The sequence below is a fragment of the Dunckerocampus dactyliophorus genome, chromosome 7, assembly GCF_027744805.1.
Source record: "Dunckerocampus dactyliophorus isolate RoL2022-P2 chromosome 7, RoL_Ddac_1.1, whole genome shotgun sequence".
NCBI lineage: Eukaryota > Metazoa > Chordata > Actinopteri > Syngnathiformes > Syngnathidae > Dunckerocampus > Dunckerocampus dactyliophorus.
The window spans coordinates 22,230,468-22,244,914 of NC_072825.1; the positions used below are offsets into that span (position 1 = coordinate 22,230,468).

The 14,447-nt window shown below is 41.0% G+C and overlaps 1 protein-coding gene across 7 annotated transcripts in view; it reads right to left on the reverse strand.

Moving 5' to 3' along the window:
* Positions 1-3,481: 3,481 nt before the first annotated feature.
* The window catches only part of LOC129185409 (dynein axonemal heavy chain 11), a 52,820-nt gene continuing 41,854 nt past the window's right edge, over positions 3,482-14,447 (reverse strand). For 5 of the 7 annotated variants that reach the window (XM_054782467.1, XM_054782468.1, XM_054782464.1 and 2 more), the window contains 17 exons: positions 12,457-12,661; positions 12,193-12,357; positions 11,883-12,023; positions 11,491-11,661; positions 10,972-11,094; positions 8,621-8,814; positions 8,392-8,540; positions 8,192-8,319; positions 7,639-7,866; positions 7,344-7,535; positions 6,451-6,579; positions 5,919-6,161; positions 5,666-5,848; positions 5,468-5,583; positions 4,548-4,660; positions 4,315-4,455; positions 3,482-4,217 (listed from right to left, as the gene is read on the reverse strand). In XM_054782467.1, coding sequence (XP_054638442.1) covers positions 3,970-4,217; positions 4,315-4,455; positions 4,548-4,660; positions 5,468-5,583; positions 5,666-5,848; positions 5,919-6,161; positions 6,451-6,579; positions 7,344-7,535; positions 7,639-7,866; positions 8,192-8,319; positions 8,392-8,540; positions 8,621-8,814; positions 10,972-11,094; positions 11,491-11,661; positions 11,883-12,023; positions 12,193-12,357; positions 12,457-12,661 — 2,869 coding nt within the window. In that variant the 3' untranslated portion in view covers positions 3,482-3,969. Of the gene's footprint in view, positions 4,218-4,314; positions 4,456-4,547; positions 4,661-5,467; positions 5,584-5,665; positions 5,849-5,918; positions 6,162-6,450; positions 6,580-7,343; positions 7,536-7,638; positions 7,867-8,191; positions 8,320-8,391; positions 8,541-8,620; positions 8,815-10,971; positions 11,095-11,490; positions 11,662-11,882; positions 12,024-12,192; positions 12,378-12,456; positions 12,662-14,447 lie in introns of those variants that run through there. The other 2 variants (XM_054782466.1, XM_054782471.1) reach the window with 2 other exon arrangements.

The window sequence follows — 14,447 nt, forward strand, 5'->3', positions numbered from 1 at the left end:
GTGTTATATAATTATTATTATGTGCCGTTTAACCAGGGGTTACCATTAGGCAAACACAGGCAACTGCCTGGGGACCCGGGATTTCCAGGGGCCCCCGAACGTCTCATAAAAACTGTTTTTTTCCTTAAATTTAAAGTACATTATACTGCTTTAGTCTTAATTAACATACTTAAAACTACATAAAAATCTATCATGAGCACCTTTACTGCTTCCCCTTCCCTTCTCATGCAATGGACTATTCCATGTTACTGCACATGTGCAGATTGATGCCGGAAGACGGGAGCGAAACAAACTTCTTAGCGCGGTTTGGGGAAAACTGATGTGGCCTAAATTACATTCACCTTTTGTAAAAATGGAAATTAAAATACATTTTAAAACCTTTTGTCAGTGCAGTACAAGGATGTGGAGGGCCCCAATGGCTGGGTTTGCCTCGGGCAAAATACGCCCCTAAAGTGTAAATGTAGGCCACAAAGCTTGATTAACTTTGTAACAGCAACACAACAGTCCACTTACCGCTTTGACGACAGACCGCTTTACGGGAGCTCCACTGCCTCCCTGTGGCTGCAAAAGAGAACATCTGATTTCTAAAAGATAGAGGATCACATTTTTACGTTTGAATTGTTGAATATACACTCCATTAGGTACTCACAATCTAATATCATCCAATAGAGTTGCAACAAAGATGATAACACTAATTTTTAATGACAATGTCAGAGGAATTCATTCAAAAATGGTTGTACTGTATTATGGAGTGTACAACTCCACTTCATACCACTACTGCATGAGAAGGGCAAAATATTAGAAACATCTATCAATATGACGCAGTACCACCGTAAACTACAACCACAACATTAAGCACATTGTTAGTTAATACTTCTCAACGTCAGTGACAATCTCAATCCATGCAGTTTTATGTCTTTGATACAAATTGTCTCATTACGGTAAGTACACGCAACAAAAATATAACCGCAGCACTTTTGTTTTTGCTCCAATTTTTCAGGAGCTCAAATCAGAAATATAAAACTTTTTCTATGTACATAAAAGGCCTATCTTTCTCAAATATTGTTTATAAATCTAGGTCTGTGTTAGTGAGCATTCATCATCTATCCACCTCACGTGTGACATATCAAGATGCTGATGAGACGGCATGATTATTGCACAGGTGTGCCTTAGGTTGGCCATAATAAAAGTAAAAGGCCACTCCAAAATGTGCAGTTTAACTGTATTGGGGGTGATCCGGTTGGGTCCGAAAACAAGTCAGTATTTGCTGTGACGACAATAAAGCACGCCTTTGCAATAAACATGCAGTCTCTTCAGCATCTTGGTATGCCACACTTGTGAGGTGGATAGACAATGAATGATGAATGATGAATGCTCCCTAAAGCTTAGGTCACAACCTATGACTGGTCTACGTGCAAAGTAACTCAAGAAACGCACAGAGGGAGCACGTGATGTGTTGATTTCCGAGCCGTAGACTGGCCGCAGAGGTTCTTTGTCATGTGAAACAAACTCTACGAGAGCTTACGTTTTTTTCAGGTTGCAAGACAAACTTGTGCACTTTGTAGGTCTTTGTGCGTCATCCCTACGGCCAACGTGTGTCTCTCGTACGTTTTGCTGGTGTCAGGTTTGGGCATAATGTCAATTTTGTCATACATCGCACTTGTGTCGTGCGCCACACATGCACCTCACATACGTAATTAGTGCGGCCAATGCACTTTGATATTTTGTACATCCTCCGTGTGTGTTGAGATTTTACTACTTCACGGTCACCACAACTACGTTCTCCATGTACAAAAAAAAAAAAACACACAGCAATTTGGGGAACGCCAAATATCGTATGGCCAAACAAATCGTACACCCAGTTGTGACCTAGGCATAAGACAGGTTTGTGAACAATATTTGAGACAGGCCTTTTGTGTTCATAGAAAAGTTTTAGATTTTGAGTTCAGCTCATGAAAAATGGGAGCAAAAACAAAAATGTTGCATTATATTTCTGTGGAGTGTATGTACTAGTACTGTACAGTAATTCTCAACTGGTGGGTATAGGGACTCACACGTGTGTATCCATTCTGGGTGGGACACAGACAGCTAGTCAAAAATGACATTCAAATATATAATAAACAACCAATGCATGACTTCTTCTTTTTATTTTAAATCGAATTAGGCAATATTTAGGTCATCTGGCTGTTTGGTATAAACTCATTGTACAGTAAGAAATGAAATATCTGATTTTGAGGTCTTAGTGAAATTTTTATATGTAATTTCAATGTACAGTATGACATGCAGTTATGTTCTTCATCATTTGCTAAACAAAATGCCTTAATACATTTCTCTAAAATGCACATAGGACATGTTACTATGTGTATTCATGTTTAAAAAGATATCATAGGCAAGTAAAAAAAACATTTGCTTGATTTGACATAAATGTGGGTTGCAACTTAATAGCAATTGTGAAATGTGGGTCTCAGGTTGAGACCATTTCAGAACCCCTGTACTAGTACATTGTTACAGTCAACCATAATCAGTAATCTTACTGACTTTAACCAGGTGTCCTTCTTGGCCTTTTAATATGGCTATCTGCAGCATGACCCCCACTGTGCCGGGCCGAGCGCACCCTGCCATTTCCTCGCAAATATGCCGGGCACGTTATCATTTCCCTGTCACGAAATGACTGGCTAGCTGCTGCGGAGCACTAATGAGAGGAAGAGAGGGCAAATGAAGAGACACAACGGAAAGCTGGGTCCTTCATTTCCTGTGAGCGATACAAAACACAGTCAATCCTTTATCCTCCATGGGTACTGCTAGAAGGGATACAAGGAGGATTAGTAGAAACACAGCCATTATTAGTGTTGGGGGGGGACACAAGCTTTTTCAATCATTTACAATGCTTCAAAAACACATTTTAAAACACATGTATTCATTATTTCACTTTTTTTTTTAAATGTCAAACATAACAATTACATATTTATATACGTACATAATTATAGGTTCTCTTTTCCACATCTTATTTTTATTATTATTAGAGAGGAAATCCTTTTGAAAAAGGCTGTTATTGTTCTTTCAGGTTATTTGGTTCATGAGGACAGAGAGCAACAGATAAAAGATGTGTAATCTGACGTTTTGCTGTCTCATTGAAAGCTATCAATGGCTTTGAATAGGTTTCTTCAGCAGGCCCGGCCGAAAGAATTACACTAGTCTGTTAGTATTCTGCCGAAGCCGTACAAAAGGTCAATGTCAAATGCACCTCATTTAAAAGTCAATAGCAACCATGCACATCATCTCCTGGGAATTCAGGCCGGGAACTCTCCAGACAGCATTGTGTATCATTCAGTTAGTAGAGGGCAGCCAGCGAGCTTTTTTTAATCTTGACCTTCCAATAAAATATGCTCCCCATCCAGAATTACATGGTCTAAAATGGAGACATAAGCTCCCAACAAATCATGGCCGGATAGAACCATCTCAAGGGAGATGTTCAACAGTGTCTGGTCTAGCTCTATTACATGTAGCCTGTTCTTACTTATTTTTGTTCTCTAACATGTTCACACGTGTTGCATGATCAGTATTAAAAAAACACAATGTTTAATTATAAAAAACATTCTCAGATTCCAAGATCTATACATTCTTTTCACTTTAATTAGAAAATGGTTACAAAAAATCTTAAATGTCAACATGTAAAAGATATGGTGCGCATGAATGATCAGTAATAGGAGTAGGATTAAATAAGATCCGCTTCCTCCTACTCCTTTTCGGACATACTGACATATTGAATTGCAAATTTAGTGCAAATGTAACCACGTAATATCCTAAGTATAATTTGTTAAGCAAATAAACCATACTATGCCATAACAATATATAAAAGTTGACATAATTGAATACTGCTGGAAGAAATTGTTTGTCCTAAAACATGTTTTGCAAAACTGCTCTCATAATACTGTTGCTACATTAATACTTGTCACATCCCATAATGCATCACACTGAAAGCAGCAGAGCCACGCCAGCTAAAATCCACTTAGCAGGAGGCTGTTTGGTTCTTAGGTAAAATGTCCAAACAAATGTGGAACCGCGCTGTTTTGTGCGGTACACGGGACACTCATAAGTGTTCTTGAGCTCCTGCTCCTCTGCTGGCACCGCTCGAACATACACCACCGGCATGGGAGGGATTAGATCCCTCAAAACCGCTTCGGCGATCGTTCCCAACTGAGCATCCCAACGTGCTCCTGAGGTGACATGGGTCAAGTTGTGTGTCAAGTCTGATTGGCAACATTATTAGTTCTATGTGTTGTAATTCAGCTAGGATGTTTTATTGATTCTGACCTTCCATGAACAGGCCGTGGATGTAGGCCCCCTCCCGTGGTGGATGCCCAAAGTCATCTTTAGTCTTTTTTGTCACATCTGCAGTTAGCGTCACCTTATCCAGGGGCCACTGATTCTTACGAGCAATGCTCTGCAGAATAGCTGTAAAAAATCAGAATGTGTAATGAATGCCAGTAAAAGGTACATGAATGACAATGTATAGTGTCTCCATCTGGCTGATTTTGAAGCCTCACCAGTGAGGAAAGACTGCGGGTTGAAGAGGCCTGAGAGCCAAACAACAGCAGGTAGAACAAAGTCTTGTATCCAGCTGTCCAGCTCACGGCAGCTACACTTGATATCATTGAACCTAAAATACATATTAAGTAAAAACATGTAGCATATTATTTAAGGAAGACTGATGCTGAAAACCTGGATATAACTAAAAGTAGTCTGTGTAGCTTGTATAGCAATATAGATTTAATATCTTCTGAGAATAACTCACCACACAGACAATGTCTACAGTATACTGTATAGCTGGCAAAACAAGTGAGTACACCCCATAGTCAACATGTCCAAACTGTGTCTCTGGTGTTAATATTTAGTGTGAGCACCATTGTTATCTAGCGCAGCCTTAATGCTCTTGGGCATGGAATCACCAGAGCTGCAAGTTGTTACTGAAATCCTCTTCTTCTCATGACATCAAGGAGGTGGTGGATGTTGCGCTCCTCCACTTTGTGCTTGGGGATGTCCCAAATTGGGTTCAGGTCTGAAGACATACATATGAAACTGCCATGTTTCTAAAGGGAAGGGATCATGCTCTGCTTCAGAATGTCACAGCACATGCAGGAAGCCATGTTTCCTTCAATGACCTGCAGCTCCCCTGCATTGGCAGCACTCGTGCAGTCCCAGATCATGATGCTGCCACCTCCATGTTTGATTGGAGCCATGTTTTTAGACAATACAGGCTGTGGATTGAGTTATTTTCAGTGGATAGTACAGCTATACCGATACACAAGCTGTACACTGACTACACTAAAGAATATCAAAGTGTAATTTCTTTCATATTATATTGTCCCTTGAAAAGGTATACTGTAGGAAAAATGGTGGCTGAAATGTGAGGATTGTAATCACTTTTGTGACATGCTGTGGGTGCACTGGAGGAACCTGTGTTTACCAGTGTGTAAGTGTTTTAGTGGAGGGGTAAGCCAGCCTGCCCCAGAAATCTGGAACAGAGTCACCGAACAGGGCCAACTGCAGAGTCTCCATACTGGAAGAGATGGTGAGTTCTCCCTGTGAACAACAACATTAAAACACTAAAGAATGATGCCATAGACAAGACTGCTGACCAAAAAGACACTTGCAGCAAACAAACCTTCAGGCCAAGATCCAGCTCGTTAAGAGATTTTCTCATTTCTGCCAGCAGGAGGTTCATGCGTTCACACTCCTGCAAACACACTGAAATGTACGGACTTCGCTCTGTTGCCTTCACCACCATCTCTGCCATGTTATACTGCTCAGGAAGCTTGTCAAGAAGATCGTCAATGATAGACTTGACCTAACAAAAACATGAACATGGTTTACCTATGCGTGTGAGTGAGCTAGTTTTAAAAAGTGCATGTCCAAACCTTCTCTTCTGTGCTCAAGACTGCCCCCTCCGCCCTGGAGGAGCCCTGGGGCTGCAGTTCCAGCAGAGTCTTTAGGAGGTTGTTCGAGGTGAGAGTGAGGCAATCCAGCTCAGCATTGGGATGAAGGCCGTACAAGGTGGGGCTCTCAGATGGAAGGTGATCATCAATGTAAGTGTGGTATCCACCGTGGTCCATGAATGGAGGAGCGAGGAATCCAGGACAAAGGTACAGCTCTCCTTCAAACTGTCAAGTGATAACTCAATTATAGTTAAATTTTGTATAGCATGAAAGTTGACTGATAAAGCTGACAACAAAACAAACAAATATTGGTCCAAGAATATTTTCAGCTCAGCCCACTGCAAACAAACAAAACTGCAGTTAAGCCTTATATCCCAAGAGGGCACTCTTTCCCTTAACAACAAAACGAAAGTATCGTGCCACGTTACATGATCTTTTCTGATGATTATTGAAAACTAGTGGTTGTAGTTCAAATCAATTTATAGTACAGTATAGAAAAATGACAAAGCCTCACCATTTGAGGTTGCATTAATTCTTGCAGGTAGGCCTTACACAGTCTTCTGTCCCAGTCATTAGTGATGTGTCCACCATACATGATCTCCCCAAAGAGATAGCACAAATCCTCCCATGGTACCTGCATCGACTTTAGTCACACAAGTGATGTAAACAAAAAACTAAAAAAAGACTTATCTGAATCACCAAGCAATAACTTTATCATCGGTCCCTACTTAGCCTCTTTATAATGAATGCACGGAAATTATGTGTCTTAACACATTGATCTGATGTGTGACACACAAGTTTTCTTCTCAGCAGGGGATGATAATCCGTGAGGGTCAAAGAGGGAAAAGAGAACCTGCGATTCATAACAAATTACAAAAGATGGAGGTTCACAATCATTTGTACCTGTATTGTTTTGCAAATTGCTTCCTTCGTCAGCTCTAATTGCAGTGATCACTTATGTAGCGTTGTGAACTGTCACATTGGCTGCATGTAATTACATTTAGGACGATGCTTCATTGCTCTCCTAATGAATTCTCTGTATACGCACATACGGGTTACTGTTTGGTTAACATAATGAAGGACATTCGTTTTTTTTGGAGGGCAGAACACCTCAGAAACATGATTGGTTCTGACCAGAGTAATAGGAGAGCAAAGAGAAACACATTAGGAGATGTGAGGAGAGCAGATTCCCAAGAATGGATTTTTTTGTCGTCTTGAAATAAAGCTAAATCATAGTTTCCTGTTTATCGTAAGTATAAAAGTGAGTAGCCATAAAAATGAAATGAATCACAAATTAATTTCAGTTACTGAACAGAAAGTTGGTATTCTCGTCTAAACTACATGTGGTAATTACTAGAGCTCAAATACACATAAAAACAATGTTGAATGAATGATTAAGAACATTACCTTGGTGTTGGATTCCAAATAGTTTAACAGAACATTAGCTGAGATGGTGAGGTCTCCGGTGCTAAAGGGGTACTTATGGTTCCACCCTTGAGGGCCAAACTTGCGGCGCTCCGTGACACATGCATGAAAGAAGCAGAGGGAGAACAACATAGAGTTGAATTCCTGTTCTCGTGAGCACATGTCCAGTGTGTCCTATAAAAACATAAAAATGAGAATTAGTCACAGTGCTGGACAAAAATAGCCTTTTGGCACTATAACTACAATGCATTTCAAAATGTGAAATAGTTGAACACACTTGACTGAAGTTGTTGAATGCTGCATGCAGACTGGCGTTCATGCCAGTGGGGGGCTCGTTGGTGATTTTGATTGAGTTCTCGAGAATGCCTCTGGGGATGACGTGCTGCTCTGGGCATGGTGCTGGTTCCCCAGTGATGAACACCCTGTAGCTGGGGTGACTATCCACTGCCACTGTCTCCAGGAGAGCTTCTAGAGTTGGCAGCCATCGTGCTACTAGGTGAACATTCTAAAATGCCAAAATATAAAGTCAATATTAAAGGATTATGTTGTTTTTAGGCAGAGTTTTGTTCATTTGTGAAAAAAACACATTTTAAAAATGTCTTCCTTTGTTCTTAATTGGGAAGACAACCATCAGGGACTTGCTTGGCTGCTAGCTTCTCCTTTCAAAGGAAGCATTTACAGGGCTGATCTAGCCAATTATAGTTTTTATTGAACCAAATTGAGTCTATTCCCCACTTGGGGAGGGGGAGATAATATCATTAGGTGCATTGGCTGAAAGTATAGCCTTGTGTCAGTACAATAGCCAGTTGGTGAATAGGAAATCTTCCTACCTGCAGAATGACCCAGTGTCCAAGTTTGGAGGAATTCTTAAGTACCCTTTCAGCAACATTTTCCTGTCCCTGCCCCAATGAAACATTATGAAAATTGCCCAAGTCACTTGAAAATCCCAGTGTTAATCCTAAAAAGAAAAAAGAAAATTTAACAAAAATGGAAATTGTACATATTAAAAAGAATTGAAATGATGTAATACCTATTTTTTCTACATCTTTGAGTGGGTCAACGCCTGGTGAAAGGATAAAAAACACTGGTGTTGATGGGCTGCTACTTTCATATAACTTGTCAAAGTCGAGTCTGGAAGCCTCAACATATTTGTCTCCCATGTTGTCCTCCACAAAGTTCCTGCCAGGAAAAAATGTTAAAGCTTATTGCCAACACAGTGCTTACAACAACAAATGTGTTCATGGTGGTCATGTGTTGACCTTAATGTGTAGGTCACCCTATCAGGGCGCAGAGCTCTCAGGATGATAAGCTTCTGCATGCAACTTTTATTCTTCCAGTCCTGCGGAAGTCTTTCCTTCTCAGGACAGCTGGATTCAACAATCTTCCTCCAGCGCTTATGTGAACTTTCGATGTCTCTGTCCAGTCCGCTAAAAGCCTCCATTGTAGATATGGTCTGTATTCACAAGATACTGTACATTGTCATCTCTCTTGATACAGGACACATACTGAAACACCCGATGACTTACTAATTGATCACAATACCTCACAAAAGTGAGTACTCTCCTCACATTTCAACAACTATTTTATGTCTTCTCAAGGATCAATGCTATAGAAATTAAACTTGCATAGAACTTGGTGTACCACTTGAAAAGCAGTATAGATTGGCTGGCCTCTGAAAATAAGTCAATGCACAGCCATTGTTGTGTAAATACTGTAATTGGAAACACAAGTGAGTACACCTCACAGTGAAGATGTCCAAATTGTGTCCTTGATGTGAATATTTGAGCTGCTACAGATCTTCTACCAGACTGTGGTAGCTATTGACCGCCTGTATGCAGTAGTGTGCTGGGGGATAAACCTTAAGTAGAAGGACGCCACAAGCTGGACAAACTGGTGAGGAAAACATGCTCTGTCATTGGCACTGAGCTGGACAGCCTGACATCTGTGGCAGAGCAAAGGACACTGAGGAGGCTCCTTTCCATCATGGACAAGCAGTATCCTCCAATGCAAAGCATCATCTCCCGACAGAAGAGCAGTTTCAGTGGCAGATTACCATCACTGCCCTGCTCCAATGAAAGACTGAGCAGATCATTCCTCCCCGCCATGCAGTTTTTCAACACAACAGAGGGGGAGCGATATTATGTATCCAGATTATAATGATCTGGAATACAGGACGGTCATCAGGGACTTTGTCAGCTGGAGTGAGCTTAACCAGCTGCAGCTCAACACCAGCAAGACAAAGGAGATGATCATTAACTTCCAGAGGAAAACATCTCACTTCACACCGGTGAACATCCAGGGAGCGGACATAGAGTTGGTAGACAGCTACAAATTCCTGGGTGTTCACCTTAACAACAAGCTGGACTGGTCCGTCAACACCCACGCCCTCTACAAGAAGGGCCAGAGTCGCCTCCACCTGCTGAGGAGACTGAGGTCCTTTGGTGTGTGCAGGACTCTTTTACGGACCTTTTATGACTCTGTCGTGGCCTCAGCCATCTTCTATGCTGTGGGCTGCTGGAGAGGGGGCAGCACGGACAGGGACAGGAGCAGGACGGTCCTCTGGACTCCGTGGAGGAAGTGGGGGAGAGAAGGATGTTGGCTAAGCTGACATCCATCATGGACAACACCTCTCACCCGCTACATGACACTGTGGGTTCCCTTAGCAGCTCCTTCAGCAGTAGACTGTTACACCCACGGTGTAAGAAGGAGAGGTTCCGCAGGTCCTTCATACCGACCGCTATCAGGCTCTACAACACCTGCACCACCTGAACCATGTTGTAGTGCTTTACTTTACTGTTCTCTTTACTTGTCTTGCTTGCTTGCTGCTGTAACAAGTAAATTTCCCCGCTGTGGGATCAATAAAGTACATACAATACAATACAATATTATTATTCATTATGTATTATTGCACTACAAATTTGATGTGATCTGTCCCATATTTATTTGTTTATTTATTCTTATTATATTTTCTTATTTTTCTTGTCTCTCATGTCTTGCCTTGGTTGTTTTATTTAATTTAATTTTGTGATTTAGTTCATTATGACATTTTTGCGGAGCTGCTGGAAATGTGAATTTCTCTTGGAGATCAATAAAGTATCTATCTATCTATCTATCTAGTGTGAGTACCATTGCTATCTAGCACTGCCTTAATCCTCTTGGGCATGGAATGCCCCAGAGCTGCTGCACAAGTTGTTACTCAAGTCCTCCTCTACTCCTCGATGATCACCCAGTTTCCCAAGGGAGGAGATCATGCTCTGCTTCACAATGTCACGTGACAAGTTGGAATTCATGTTTCCCTCAATGAACCGCAGCTTCCCAGTGCCAGCAGTACTCATGTAGCCCCAGACCATGATGTTACCACTGCAGGGAAGACAATTATCATGGGACTCACTTGTGTTGCCAGCTATTTACACAATAACGGCTGTGTGTTGAGTTATCAGTGGACAATAAATCTATGCTGTTATACAAGCTGTTCACTCACTGTATTACATGTGTATAGTAAGTCCCTTGTAAAAATACAATAAGATGGTTACTGACATAGGAGACGTGTACTTATTTCTGAGACACTATACATACAGTACATATATACACCATATGTACATTACAGTACCTTAATGGCTCCCCAGGCTTGTGGCGAGAGGAAGGACACAGGGCTAACTTTCCTAGCTTCCACCGGGAAACGCAGGAGAAAATCAAACTCCTGTGCATCAATCAGGTTCTGCTTAAGCTGGATCTGTTGGGAAGAATGTTTTGTAATGATGTATTGCTGTCTTATCAATCGTTTTTCTGTGTTTTTCAAAGTTAAACAACTCTTCAACAAAGAGACTCTACTTCAAAGTGTGAAATAGCGATGTGAAGGACAGCCTTCAGAGCTACACACTTTCCTAGAAAGAAAGAAAAAAGTAACCGCAATGACAGATAATTCCATTATGCCACCAGAACCAACCCCCTTGTCAGAATCGACTGTCTGAACAGCAGCTGGTGAGCGAGGTGTGAGAGGTAATCAATAGCAGCGTATGGTCCTGCTGACTGCTTTTAATTGAAGTTAATGTGAGGGCAGAAATATAATTTTGATTGATAGGAATGACAGAGGCGGCCCCCACCTCCGAGGCGGCCTAAAGTCCCTCACCTGGAAGGCAGTGTGTGACAAGAAGGTTAACTTGTCTCTCTCAAACAGGCCCTGGCTGGTGTACAGGAATACACAATAGTTGATGGCCTCAGTGAGAGCTTCCACTCTGCTTCTCACATCCTCCTTGCATCTTGCAAACTCCATTGCTTTGATAAACACTGAGATAAAGCTCTGCAAGATAACACAAACAAGGAAAGTGGTCTGGTAATGAACAAATGTACGTAATGTATGTAAACGGCCATTTTATTGAAAGTTAAGTATGCACACTAAATTGATCCTCACTGATGGGGTTAATTGCATGAAACAACAAATGACACAAATTAAAAAAAACAATAATCAGACAGATGTGTTACATAAAGTGGCACATGACCTCTGAGTGGTGGAGGCGATACCTTGAGAGAAAACTGGTACATGGGGTTAATCTTGTTGAGGTCATTGATGATGAAGAAGAGGAGTGATGCTCTCTCAGCAGCAGGGCGGTATATTTCCCGAGCCTCGTTGATCTTTGTCTCATTCTCGCGGGCCTCCACCACCTGTGTGTTCCAAATGCACAGAATGAGCTATGAGGCTCTCAGTCATGCTCCAAAAGCTGCTCATTACACATACTGCAAACTGCATATCATTTACAGCAAGTTCAATAAACATCAGGTGTTGGTCGTCGTGTCAAAAAATGGGCCGGCCAATGAAAGACAAGTGTCTTACTTTATCCTGGATGTGGGAAGCTGTGGTCTTGGTGATCTCAAGTTGCTCCACCAGAGAAATATCATCCAGGAAATTACCGCAGGCTGCAGAGAGGCGACTTAGCAGGTCATCCTCCAACCTCTTAAGCTCAATCTTAAAGTGGTTCTGCTGTGTGGTCAGCTCCATCTTGAACAGTGTGCAGAAAACTATTAATACGTGTTAATGTTCTATAGACTGAAGTCTTCCAACAAAATCTGACAGGCTACTTGGGGGTGGGGGCATTACCTTTTGGGCTTCAAGGTCAGGCCTTTCCCGGGATACTACTTGTCCCAGCAGTTGCTCCTCCAGACCACCAGGGGTCACCGTGAAGTTTATGAGAGTGGCTTGAGCCTGGAGTTCGGGAGGGAAATGGGGATTGGCCAGCTTGGTGTGCAAAATAAGCTGGAAGTTACTGTTGTATTCACACTCCTTGCCACCAATCTGAATGTACCTGGATGAAACAAAATAATATTTGTTTTGCAAACAAAAACAGTATAAACTACACATTTTCAAGTGGCCTTTTATTGTGGCCAGTCTAAGGCACACTTGTGATCCTCTAATCAGCATCATGATATACAACACCTGTGAGCTGGATGAATTATCTTGGCGAACAAGTCAGTAATAATATTTAGATAGATTTGTGAACAATATTTCAGAGAACAATGTTTTTTGCGTACATCAAACAAGTTTTAGATCTTTGAGTTGAGCTCATGAAGAATGGGTGCAAATTATTATTTTTATTGAGTGCATACATGCGTAATATCAGACTAATCATGTCTAACCAGGAGAAACAAACAAGTAAAGAGTTGAGATTGTTTATCACAATAGTACACATTTGTTAGGAAATGGGACATTTTTTCTATAAAAAAAAATGTCTTTTTGTGACACCTGTCACACCGATGGTCACTGACATGGCCTAAGAAATTTAATTAGTTAAAAAAAAAATTCATTACAAAATCTTTCAAAGGGCAAGTCCAAAGATATATTTATGCAGATTCTGATTGACTCAACACTGTCAACCCAACATGCTCTTCTTTCTAAAAAAAAAGTCACTTTTCAACTCAAAGTTCGCACCAACTTAAAAAGTCAGCTATAGTCCTACAAATAAATATGAAAGATTGTTTCCTCAGCAGCCAATATTTATCTGTTCCTGCATTTCAATTAAATTAGTGCAAGCTTGATGATCGTAGTGGCTTTTCATTTTTCTCTAATTACCCCACGAATGGAAGGCAAAGGCCCTGGTTCTACAGCACAGGTTCCTCACATCCTAATCGGGTTCAACTCTATATCTTCACAAGCCAGAATTAATGTACTATTGATAGAACCATTACTCCACCAAATTAAAGTCCTTGCTGATGGATTGTCTTGTAGTCTTCCGTCAGCCATGAAAGGAATAATTAGTATTCATTACTTCACACTCTACAACGTTCCAATTATTAATGAACTTCAGCTGTGAAGCCCCACCAGATCCATCATGACCGGCCGGCTGGTTGTATTAATCATCGACAGAAACAAGTGTGCGGGTCATCTACAAGGAATAAACTGATAATCTGATTTAATATGATGAATTGTGTTCTCGGGAAAGACAGGACGTCAGAGGAAGCGGGACGAACACGCAAAGAGATGCTACGTACTGTCAGACATACAAATCAGAAAAAAATCCATGTAAATACATGTGTTAGATATCAGTTGTGTCCAATATTCAATTGTTTGCTCAACTAATTTTGCACATAATCAAGTAAGTACTGGAATTATACAGTAACAGGTGGATAACACTGAACAGCAGCAGCACACATGGAGGACAAATCTTGTTTACCACCTCATTGGTAAAGACAAAGTCAACAGAATACTGAAGAACTAACCCTAATCCTGGTAAAATGAGTATTTTAAAGTGGATTATTGACTTACACAATTTCTTGATGTAAATGAATGTTTCACATCTAACTAATCATTGACTATCATTATGACATTTTTGAAGCTAAATTGACATCATGATGGAGGGCCACTGAACTGAGTGTTTCATGCTACCTCTCTTGTAAACCCCTTATACATAACCATGAATGCTGCCCATTCTGCTTTTACACTGAGGCTCAGCTGTTCAATATTCATCCCCCCTCAAGAATATGAACACACAAATATACATCTATCACCTGTCTAGAGGGGGTGGATCAATAGGTTGCATTCAGGGATTCGGAACACGTGCTTTCAATTCATTAATAATCTGAAGAATGGGCAAT